Source organism: Heterocephalus glaber, unplaced genomic scaffold (genome assembly GCF_053883595.1).
Source record: "Heterocephalus glaber isolate CG9 unplaced genomic scaffold, H.glaber_assembly_v1.0 deba00001481, whole genome shotgun sequence".
Classification (NCBI taxonomy): Eukaryota; Metazoa; Chordata; class Mammalia; order Rodentia; family Bathyergidae; genus Heterocephalus; species Heterocephalus glaber.
Window position 1 is genome coordinate 49137972 of NW_028258317.1, and position 12631 is coordinate 49150602.

General features: G+C 41.0%; 1 protein-coding gene across 15 annotated transcripts in view; it reads right to left on the reverse strand.

Moving 5' to 3' along the window:
- Smarca2 (SWI/SNF related BAF chromatin remodeling complex subunit ATPase 2) overlaps positions 1 to 12631 on the reverse strand; it is a 226474-nt gene that overhangs the window by 124215 nt on the left and 89628 nt on the right. For all 15 annotated transcript variants that reach the window (XM_087184038.1, XM_087184033.1, XM_087184034.1 and 12 more), the window contains exons 22-24: positions 11484 to 11530; positions 9110 to 9276; positions 4138 to 4301 (exon numbers count right to left, since the gene is read on the reverse strand). In XM_087184038.1, the coding sequence (XP_087040164.1) occupies positions 4138 to 4301; positions 9110 to 9276; positions 11484 to 11530 (378 nt within the window). The remainder of the gene's footprint in view (positions 1 to 4137; positions 4302 to 9109; positions 9277 to 11483; positions 11531 to 12631) is intronic.

Here is a 12631-nt window from a genome sequence, read left to right on the forward strand (position 1 = left end):
GGACACAGTTTAATCTTCACTTTGCTAATACACAGCTTAACAATTTTCCGACTTTAAACATATTAATCTTAGATGACAGGAAATAGAAAGATAGACTTTATAGAGATGGGAAGAGGACCTGGGAACGGGGGGAGATGGGACAGAGAGGAGAGGATGGGGAAGTACAAAGGACCAAGATGCCACGCCATATGTACCAATTCCTCACAATGAATATATTTACTATGTATCACAAACATTTACTGGTAAATTTTTTAAAGAACAGCAATAAAAAGGATAAAGGCATTAATGAGATCTTTAAATAAAGACTTCTATAAATCTATGAAGCAGTTATCTAATTTCACAGCTCCTCGATAAAAATTTGGCCTGTCCCTTTTATTCACTGTGGTCTCTGTGGTGGGAGCTGGGCCAGTGTTGACTGTTGTTTACGTATGTTCCAATCAGACTCTCTCTCACTGGGTCAACCCCCCCCCACACACAGACACATACACACACATATTTAGGGCAATAGTTTGTCCCTAGCAATATCCTTTGCACAGAACTGATGCTCAAAAACCCCTCCTCTTGACCAGGGAGCTTTAGTTACCGGCCCAGCCCAAGAAAATAGACAAAAGTCTGCTCAGGAGATTCATTTTTGCTACAGAAAGCTTTGAAATTACATGACTGATTAGGCAAAAGTCTTTTCTCAGAAGATATTTGAATAAGTTAGTATAAATATAGTGAACCTTGAACACAGCTGGGACCCATCCAGTTTAAATTATTTTCTAAAGAGGAGATGGGTAATTAAAACCCAGAGGGGAAAAAAATTCCTTCACTTCCTTGTCAAGCCTGTGATCCCCATCTCTCTCAACACATCTCTAGCTAAGTGACGGCTAAGATGACAAGTTCTGCATCACCAACCTTTTCATGATCTTCTGGAGCAAAGTCAGCCTACAGTTCCTGTAATGGGCCCAATACTAAGATTCCAGGCAACCTGGGCCAGGAGTGGAAGTGGAGCTGCGATCCTGATCCTCTTCAAACCCAGACACACTCAGATTTAAATCTGGCCAGGTGCTCCTGAGCAGGCCAACAGAGACTGGTGTCTTTACACACAAAATACTTTAAGGGTTACCTGAAGGAGGCTATGCAAACTGCCCAGCAATTTATTGCACAGTAGGTGCTTAATATATTTATTTCCCTTACATTCTGAACAAAAACTCAGTATTCAGTCATAGCACTCTAAGACCAGTGATTTCAGAAAATGAAAAGACGTTTTCCTAATTGAATAGCCATGTCTCAGTAACAGACAGGAACAATGCAGTCAGCCCAGTGCACTCAGTCAGGTAGAAGTGAACCCGGCTCTGGCAGATGTAAGCACTTACAGAGGTACAAGGGCCAGAATGAGCACCTTGGCAGCAAATAGGTAAGAGGAAATTTGGGGTCCTGTGTTTTGTGCCAAAAATCTAGCTCAGGTGTAACTAGAAGGGAACTGTAAATTTACTTTGACTCTGGTGACCCCTTTTGGGGTCACATGGGCCCCCAAAGTTTATGACAGAGAGGAAGCAGGGGGAGAGGGAGAGGAGAGAGAGAAAGAGAGCAAGAGCAGATAGATGACCCAGCATCTCTTTCCATGATATATTAGCATTTCCAGAAACACTGATTTCTTTGGCTCTTAGAACTTATACTGTGCCAGGGAAGATCAACAGGTGGTACCTGGTAGAAATGCTGTTTAGCTCAGAAGATAAATCACAGCAAACTCTCCCATTCACCTACAAACCATTAACCCCCTCCCCCCAAAAAAGGCTTAGGGATCAGTAAGTAGAGTAATGTAAACTTCCAACCACACTGAGCACTCAGGAGAGGAATCCCATTCCTCCTCAGATGCCAGCTGAGCTCAGTGCTGCTGCATGACAGACAAGCCTCACATGGTTGTTGAACAGATATGAAGAAAAATGGTAAAATGGAAAACTGCAGGAGCTGGGCATGGTGGCACATGCCTGTAACCCCAGCACTCTGGGAAGCAGAGACAGTAGGACTCCAAGTTCGAGCCCAGCCTGAGCAACTTAGCAAGATACTGTCTCAACATTTAAAAAAATAAATAAATAAAACACAGGGCTAGGGATATAGCTTATTGCAAGGCCCTGGGTTCGTTTCCTAAGCATGAGGTGTGGGGTAGAGATCTTTCACTGGATATCAAGTTTACTTGAGCTCTAGACTGTAACATTGACTATCAAAAATACACAGTATATAAAAATGTTTCCTGAATGAAGTCTTGGAACAAATAAGATGATGAGCTGGTGGCTCCCCACCTTTTCAGGGTCAGAACATTTCAATTATAATTCTACTTTAGCATTGGCACCTACAGGGAGTGACCAGGAAGCACATGCAGTGCTCAACTCAAAAGAGTCGTGAGAAGCATCAAGGATGTGACCACTTCCCATCCCAGCTACTCAAGAGGCTGAGGCAGGAAGATTAAAAGTTTAAGATCAGGGCCGGGGACTTAGCTTAGTGACACTGCACCTGCCCAGCAAGCGCAAGCTCCTGAGTTCGATCCCCATACCCCAACCCCCCAAAAAAAGAAAAAAAGAAAAGCTTAAGATCAGCCTTGACAACTCAGCAAGAACCTATCTCAAAAACTGAAAAGGAAGGGCCGGGGATTTAGCTCAGTGGTTCCACCGCCTGTCTCGCAAGTGCAAGGTCCTGAGTTTGCTCCCTGGTACCAAAAAAAAAAAGTTAAACAAACAAAAAAAAAAAAAATGAAAAGGAGTTTGGGGATGTAGCTCAGTGGCACTGTGCCTGCCTCACAAGTGCAAGGTCCTGAATTCATGCTCTTATACAAAAAAAAAAAAAGAAAAGAAAAGGGCTGGAGAAGTAGTTCAGTGGTACAGCATCCCTGAGTTCAATCTCCAGTACCAAAAAAAAAAGTGTGAGAGATCTTCAATGGGAATCTCCTGGAATCTTTCCAGCACCTCGACCTGCTAAATAAGAAATAAGAAATCTGGGGACTGGTGTGTAGCTCGGTGGTAGAGCAATTGCTTAATATGCAGTAAGCCTTGGGTTTGATCTCCAGCAACAGGAAAAAACAAAACAAACAAACCATGGGGTGCAGTGGAAGGGACAGGAAGCAGGTGCATATACGTTTAAAAATATAATTCTAATGCACCCCTGAACTCTACCACTGGCCAGAAACGCCTTCTTGAGGCCTTTCCTCTTCATCTTCCCAGTAAGCCCACGAGACAGTCAGTGTTACTGATGAGGAGAGCCTTGCTGAGTGAGGAGCCCAGAAGAAGTGGATACAGAATTCACATTCACATGTTCACTGCACGTTCCATTTCACTAGCTTGAATCCAATATTCCTTCTAAGAGGAATCCAATCCTGATGCCTATCATTCTACCCAGTGTCTCACTAGCAGGCTGGAAAGGCAGTGCCTTAAAGGATGAATTTAATTGTCTATTTAAGTCTTCTAAGTACTCCATCATAAGGATAACTCTATATTTACCTGGTAAAAAGAGCTAACAATGATAGATGCTCCATGGAATATGTTTTACTGGTGACTTTAAACAAACTATAAGGTGAAGTATCATACGAACTGTTAGACCTTGAGGAAATTATCTAATCTGCCTAGGATTGTTTCCTTGATTGTAAAGATGCAAACAGTTGATCAACTACTTGACAGAGTGGCTGTAAAACCTGATCAAAGCAATGTACAGGAAAAGGCTGGCACAGAATAAGGGTACAGTAAGCGCTGGTCTCTACTGTTCTTGTTATTATCTGCGAACTTTTTCATTTTTAGTGCTGGAGATCGAAAACTTGGCTTTGTGTGAGTGAAGCTCCTACTCCACCTCTGAGCTACATCCCTGCCCCTGGGAAATTCTGCTCTGTCCTGCACCAGGTGTAATTTTTCGGCAATACCAGGAGATAGGGATTCAAACTTAGCAGAAACTGAGTTTTTCTACCCCAACCTTCCCATGTGTAGGGCACTGTAGAGTCTATGCTCCAAAGGAGATGAGAAACAGCCATAATAATTGGTTGGCCTTCATTTTTCCTTTGGAAACTGCTTAGGTGTTTAGAAGTTGCCCTGTCCTATAAATGTGAACAATGAAGTGAGCACCATTCAGTCCCTGCCAGGGGGAGGCCTTGTGCCTGCGTCAGACACACACCTGATGCGGGTTCCAGTCGCTGTCAAAGATGACCACTGTGTCAGCCGCCTGGAGGTTTAATCCCAGGCCTCCTGCTCGGGTGCTCAACAAGAAAATGAAATACTGGGACCCAGGTTCATTGAATTTTTTCAGCAAAGCAGCACGATCTTCAGACTTGGTGGTGCCTGAGGGGATAAGAAAAATAAATTTGCCAATTAACTCCTGCATGAAAATGGCAGAAAACCCGGCCAAAAAGGCCAGCTTGCCTGAAAAATATATCCAGCATCCTCTTAACATCAGTGAGGTAATCCCAGGGTTCCTGTCCTTTTGAAAAGAACTTCCAATGTTTTGCAATTAAAAAAAAGGAAAGATTGTTTAAATATTTACGATGGGCCACTTTTGCAACTTTACAAATTCTACATTCTTATCCTAATCCAAGACTTAATGAAAACATTTCCTGGATCTACTTCCGTGCTTTAAAATATCACATAAAATTTTTTAAAAACCCCACATACACGTGCATGCCTAAAACAGTTATTATAAGGGCTTAAAACAACTTCACTTATAGGTATTAGGGCAAGGACTTACTTACACCCCGAGAGTGAAAACAAAAGGAAAGTTGATTTCTACTACTTTACCATTTGGATTGCTACTGAATATGGTAGGGTTAAAAAGGTAAAATGTGAATGAATACTTCTAACTGTTCCTAGCAAGACCTGAAGCCATAATAATAAAGAGAATCTGTTAGTTTGTTTCTTAGGTTAACATCCTGCCGTTGGGTTCAGAAGATGCTGAACTTTAGCCCACCACACACAGCAGAGGCTCAGACACCTGGGGGGACTCACACCAGAGTCTGAGGAGGGCTTCAAAACAGGGAATCGGAACAGAGCGTCCGTATCAGAGTGTGGCTTACTCTGGTTTAAGTGTGGCTTACTTGCATTCCAAGTTAGCCATTCGGTCACCTACTATCCATCTGTTATGTATTTACTCAGTTCTGCCACAGAATGCATTGTAGAAGGGAAAAACACAAAAACAAAATCCATCAGTATTCCATCTGAATGTATTTCACTAGAAAAGTATACAGGCTGAGTTCTAAAAAAGCCTGCAGGCTGCTGGGAAAAATACATGTTATACAATACACCCCGCATGGCTGCTAGACAAATATTATTTCTATGTGTTGTCCTTTTTTTTAAGGATGAAAATATAGCAGTAATTTATTTCAGATGATTAAAGCATTTTAAGTGACTCCAGCTAAAGGAATCAAGTTACGGATGAGGGTCAAGTTCACAAACATGGGGAATCTGCTTTTCACATTTAGTAAAAATAACAAGTATCCTCCTGAGGAGGAAGGAAAATCTATTCCCTACATACAGCAAATGGAGATTAGGAACCAGGGCTTTTGTGGGCTCTGCATTTAACAAAGCAACATTCCTGAAGCTCAGTTTACTTTCTGAATTAGAATTTTTGTTTGGTGAATTGCCACAATGAATTATAGGAATTTAAATTTGGAGGAGGAGCATTAATGTGCTTTGTTCAGTGAGTTTTCGGACATGTGGAAATCTTTTTCCTTTTACTTTCTCAACTGCCTTTCCAAAATCATCATGAACTATTTTTTCAGGATGCTAAAAGGAAGGCATAATTTTTTTCTGCTATGAAACCTTCTCTCTATATTGCCTTACCAGATGCAAAATTCTTTTTTTTAAAAAAAAAATCACTCATGTGGATTGATGGTACCTATCTTTACTTGTTGGTTTAAGCTGAATGAAAAGCCACACCCCCAAAAAAACTTCTAAAATGGACAAAGAGTAGGGTAGGGTTTCCAGAGCTAATGACATCTGTTTTCTGATAGATATGAAAATTGTGTATCTCATGTACTCTGAGGGTGGAAATTCAACAGTTTTAGCCAACTGAGATATAATCCATTAATGATCACATGTATTAAGATATCAATAAAACTAGGAATATGCCTACTTTGGATAAAATAACCTTAAATGCAAAACAAAGCACTGAAAAACAGAAATGACAAAATTACTTAGTCGGGCCAGGGGATTTAGCTCAATGGCACCACGTCTGCCTCAAAAGTGCAAGGCCCTGAGTTTGATCCCTGGTACCAAAAAAAAAAAAAAAAAATCACTTAGTCAAAGGAGTCCTCATGCCCTATGTAGCTACTTTAAACAAAGAGATTGACCATATATCTGATGTTTAGTTAAACTATGTAAATGGCTGGAAACCTGGCACATTATAATACAAACAAAGATTCAATCACTTTTCACGAAAAGCTATAGCATTTATTACAAGGTTCAAAATTTCCTGGATTATTATTTCCATTAGTCAAAGTTTCCCAAGTCAAGATCTTTGCCAATCATCGGCAATCTTTTCAGCAGTCCTCGGGGAAATTCAAACTACCATGTGTGAGTTTGTCCAAAGAAAAATCTCCTTGCAGGTGCACAGTATTTGATGTGCTTGGCATTAGCATCAGTTTCAAAGTCTTTTAGACTTTGATGTACAACACAACCAATTAAAAGAATAGAAGTAATAGCAAGGGCAATTTCATTGAAAATTACAGAATTTGCCAGAAGGAATACAGTGCTAGACTTTTATGATCACCAATTTTAACTGAGTTTAAGCTGCTCTTGGAAAATGTAACCTTCTGGGATGAAACTTTACCACTTGCTCTCATTCAAGAATCATTTCCAATAACAACAAAACCAATAATGGAATAGTAGTGAAATTATTTCACGTAACCATAATCTTTGCAGAAAATAATTGCTCAGCTTTCAACAAGTCATTCTTCTCCCCTGAAGTAAAAATCTGAGGCATCAAATTCAGCAAGGAAAATCTGCAGACATTAGGGTAATTCGGTGGTAGACTGGGGGTGGCAGTGGGGAGGGAGTTGTACTCGGAAGGGTGCATACTGATTTATCCATTTGTGTACTGATTGTTTGTTCAGTAGTTTTTTTCCACTCCCAGAATGAATGGCTACTGTTTCAGGTAGAAGCCAGAACAGCCTTCTCAAGCCATCTGAAACACTTCAGGGAACTTATTTTTTCTCTTTCCACCTAACAGTAAGGGCTCTGATAGCAGAACAGGGAGTGGCCCATTCATTTTGTATTTCTAGTTTCCAGTTGTTTTCAATTAATTAGTTCAATAACTTTACATAAGTTCAAAATCATTATTAAAACGTCACTACAGAGATGAAGTGTATCTCACTAGATGTGCTAAAACTGAGCTAATTTGGAATAAAAGAAATCCAAGTTAGAACCTGGTTTTATCATTTATCTTTGTTTTCTCAATCAGAAATCGTAATAGTAGGGATGAAAAGGGATAACAATACCTTATTTCTTGAGGAAATAAATAATTCATACAAAGTGCTTTGTCTGGTACCCTGCTTATAGTGTTGGCTGTTAGGACTATTATTATTAATAACAACAAGGACAACAACAGACAGACCATTAAAGAGAATCTTTCAAACTGGAAAGGAAACACTGATGATTTGCTTCAAGAAAATCACTTATCAGTTTTATAGATTCAAATATTCTCAGGCGGCAGTCCTCAGAGAGGTGAGATTCAAAGTGAAATGCCACAAAGTAGCAAATAGTAGTTACTAGGACACCTGGTGGTGGGGGGGAGGTTAGAAATCCAGGGGACATCAAGCCTGGCTGCCTTCAATCTGAGAGGAGTCACATGAGGAAGGAAAAGTCTGAGCTCCGTTTTGACAGGAAGCGAGGGGTCCAGTCAAAGGGAAGAAACAAGCAGGGGGTGTGACAAGTGAGACAGACTGGATAATATGACTCCATCTATGAATTCAAAATGAATGTTTACTTAATCATCAATACTCAGGGACTTTGGAGGGGAGAGATAAGGTAGTTTTAAAATTATCATGTCTGTCAGACGGTATAGTTAATCTAAAAATTAATAATACAGGCCAGGGATTTAGCTCAGTGGTTCTGCCACCTTCCTCACAAGCACAAGGTCCCGAGTTCGATCTCCGGTACCAAAAAAATATATTAATAATTCTGGGAGAGGTAGGCAGACAGAATTCACCCAAGAGCTCAAGGAAGCAAACATTTGGCAAGTCTGAGTTTGGTATATTTCCAAGGGCAAATGGGGACAAAATGTTGAATTGAAAATAAAACAAAACCTTCTATTAGAACAAACTTTAAATTTCCTGTTCACTTAACAATAACATTAATGTTGCATTAGATACAAACAGGTATTAGCAGTATGGTGTTCTTTGTAGCCAGGGATTAAATGCATCCTGCCTGTCAATTAGCTCCTATTCTTGCTTCCCACTCATGGAGCACATTATCCCCTGCCATAGTATCAAGACTGGGATATCATTAATCTCAAAAATATTATGGCCTGTGTCCAAATAATAAATGTATTTGAGCAATCATCCTTAAATTCATTGTTTCTTCCATTTACATCTGCTTGTGAATGTTTAGGACATGGTATTTAAATTTCACTCTTAAAATCAGGTAAGTACTTCATACAGTTTGCAAAATCCAGGAAACAATGAGGTTACATGTCATTATATAACATGTAGATATAGCCTATTTAGAAAGAGAGGCTTTAGTAACAAATATAATCACAAATGACGTATTACATTACTACTAAAGGAACAAAGCCTTTATCCTTGAATGTATGTCTCCACAGAAAGAGTTAAAAGCTTGTCAAGATACTCTACATGAATTGGTAAGAGCTGATTCTAAGAGCAAGGAGGACTTAAAAACTCCAGTTTTGTTCAATTATGGGATTCATAAGTGATGATGAATTCATCTGTGTTGATTTGTAAGTGAGATAAACTATGCACATGATGTCAACATTTTTAAAGCTAGAGGATATAAAAATTGCCATCTAGAAAACGTGCACCCACCCTTCCAGGCAATTCTTCAGTTTTCCTCCTCCTCTTTGGCTGAGATTGGTTCTAAGTGCCACCGTCTCTGCATTTTTCAGTCACATGGCTTCTGAGCCTAACACCTTCTGCACTTACCATCAAGACGCAGGTAAAGGAAGTTCCGGAAAGCGAAGTAATCCTCCATGATGGTCATGAGAGACGTCATCTGGCAGAAAAGCAGCACTCGGTGATTAGTCGCTCTCAGTTTTGGCAGAATACGATCAAGTAGCTCAAACTTTCCCGAGGCCCGATACAGCTCAGCCCTGAACCCAAAAATGCAAAACAAGAAGACAGTATTACTGCTGTCTTCCTGAAGGATCCAGTAGCGCTCTGATTTTTTCACATAGTGCCTTGTACATAGTAAACATTCAGTAAGGAACTGTGGAATCAATGAATGAATGCCAACTCCAAAACAATGGGAGTATTTATTGAAGAAAGAAAATATATTTATATCAAACCCATAAAGGGTGTATTTTCCATGCTAGGTTGATGGCAGATTCTAGAATGAAAAGGAAAGACTTTTGTGCACCTAATACTTTTCAGGGTCTCTCTCATTCGATTTTCTTTCTCTTTGCCTTTAACTCTCTATTAAGTATATAAAATTGTTAATTTAGGGTACTCACAATTCATTGTCATTCATTCACATTCTTATTGAGCACCTACTAGGTGCAATACCAAGCACAATACTAGGCATGTGTATAGTGATAAACAAAATGAATAACTGTAAAATGTGCTAAATACTATAAATAAAAATACCAAGTTACAATGAGAGGACCCATAGCAATACATGCCACCTTCTGTAGATTCGAGTGAGGTTGGGCAAACTTTGGCCCTGGTCTGCTGCCTCGTTATAAATAAAGTTTTATCAGAACACAACCATGCTCACTTGTTGTTTGGCCCCTCTGCTTTCAAGCTACATTGGCCAAACTGAATGGGTGTAACAGACATGTTATGGCTGCAAAGCTGAGTACTGTCATCTGACCCTTTACAGAAATGATTCCCAGTCATTGGTTTAAAGCATGAGGGGTGATCTCCCTGAAGAGATAACATTTTAGCTAAAACTTGAGAGAATGAGTTAAATGGCATCCAGGTGAAAATGTAGGGATAAGGAGCAGAGAGGAGGAGATTCCAGGGAAAGGAAAGAGCATGTGCGAAGGCCCTGAGGGTAAAGGAGCCTGCTAAGTGCGAGAAACGGAAAACACTAACGGCTAATGTGTTTAACCCGAAATAGGGGGGAAACCGGGCCAGGAGAAGAGAGAGAGAAGAGGGGAACACTCAGTGTTCTGGGTTTTGGTGCAACGGACAAGCAGTGCTGTGTTTTATGCAGAGCTGGCTGGGTTTTACACGTCACCTTGGACACTGTCCACGTGGCCTGGGGAGGGGACTAGAACCCCGTCTTTCTGCAGCAGCTCAAGTCAAAAATACGAAGGCAGCTGACGGAGACGAAGCTATCATACAGAGAAAGGCTAAGGCAGGGCCCTTCTCCTCCATAATTAGCCCCTTTTTTCCTTCCGTCAGTAAATGTTACACATTATTAAAACTTAATCTTAGGATTGCTATCGGTTGGAGAACTTGCCGGTGCAAATGCGGCCCACAACACTGAAATGTAGCCCTGGGCTGCTGAATTTATGTCACAGTATATACTATTCCTAAAAGATACATTTTGGAATGTATGTCTTCCTGCTGTCCATCCCCTGCTCTGAGAACTGTACCCCCTGGGTCCTCTTTTCATCCTGAAACATTGGTCCAGCTGCTGGGAGCAGGGGTGACCCTCAGACCCAAAGGGAAGTGAGCTAGGGAGAGGGAAGGGGTCCCTGACACTGCTCTGGCACCAGCTGCAGTTCCCCTCTTGCCCAGTAACCCTGCCGGCCTTTGGGATCCAACCAGGAGCCCTCTATCCCACTAATACATCTTCCCTGGTGCAAAACAAACACAACAGACTTGCTGGTAGGACCTGCTTCATCGTTTTGTTGTTGCAAGACATGATTCTCTTTCGTGGTCACTACTAATGAAAAACCCTTCTTATGTAGGCCGTACTCTATAACAAATGACTCTAAAACTGAACACATTGGTAACAAATGAGACATTTCCTCCCTTGCACGTGAATGTTAAAGATCAACATGAAATTTAATAAGATAAATTCTCTTCAAGCCGAAGCTACACCTTTGGTTAGAATTAAAAACCCTCAGGCTTCAGCAACGTTTCAGAACATCAGGATACTGTTAGGTCTATTAAGTGAGATCTATGTCCTCGGAGTAGCCCACTTCCTCAAGGCAAGCAGTAATTTATGCCAGTAAAGTAAAAGGAGAATGTTGGCATCATTTTCTTAACAACTTTGGGTCTTCTGCTGAGAAGCAAAAAGGGCTAAGGAGATCACAGTCTTACTTTCGTACTAGAAAACACTTTATAAAGAAAGAGTTCAGGTATGACCAATAGTACTATATTTTGAAAGAAAAAACTTAAGATTTACCCATTGATGACCCCATTTGAATAGCCCAGGTGTTCAGCAAAGGATTCCTGTAAAAAAGAGAGAAGAAAGTAACTTTAAAAGTGTGATTTTTAGCTTAGTAGTTTCTCTTTTAATGAGGTCACCCTATGTATTTCTAGAGAATAAAGGAGACAAAATAATAAAACAATAAGAAAATACTGATTGTTAGTGAACCAGAAACTCAGTGTCTTTGAGGTCAGATTTTTGTTCCACCAGAAATAGATCTTGTGAGTTTCTTTGTCTCTGGTCTCCCAGATGAGAGCCCAGCTCACTGGTCTGACAGTGACTGAGCATTCGTGGGCCCAGGGCTGAGCCAGTAGTTCTTCCTAGGGATCACCCCACATAAGGAGTTGAGAGTCTAAGCTAGAGCAAGAGCTAAGTGCCAGCAACTCAGGATTAACACAGAAACATAAATGTAAAGCAGAAAATAACGCAATAAAAAATAGCAGGGCTTACATAATGTCATTCTTAGTGACATCCCTAACAGCCCTTCCATGCTGTGCTTTTTTGCCCTTTACAAGTAAGGCCTTAAAGGTGTTCTATCCTCAGTGTCCGGCTTCCACTGCTGAAATACAGAATTACTTAACCCCCTCCTTACTGATTCAGAGGAAGAAAAGTTGGGCTGCCCTCTGAGATTTCTCTATTCCCACTTTATGGAAACAGGGGTGACGAGCAAGTCACACTTTCACAATGGCCACCAGCTGCCCCTTCTCTGCTTCGCTCTTCACTGCAGCCTTTCCTCGAAGGGGACCATATCTTTCCCTTTGGGCTCTACTCTCAAATATGCTCATCGCCAGTGGCAGGCTCCAACCCCTCAGAGCGGCACCCTGTGGCAAAAGTGACACAGAAGTTCAATGGACAAAACCCCACGCCGCCTTCTAGAATCACGCTTCTACTCTCCACTCTAGCCATCCCTTACTACGTTTTTAGGTTCTGCCACTGTCTATAAGCAGGGCTGGGAAAACAAAAGCAATGTTATGCGTCCATGGACCGTGAGAAGATTAGGGCTCAGCATCATTTAAAAAATAGTGCTGTTGGGGCTGGGGATTTAGCTCAGTGGTTCTGCCGCCTGCCTCACAAGCTCAAGGACCCAAGTTTGATCCCTGGTACCAAAAAAAACCCCCCCAAAA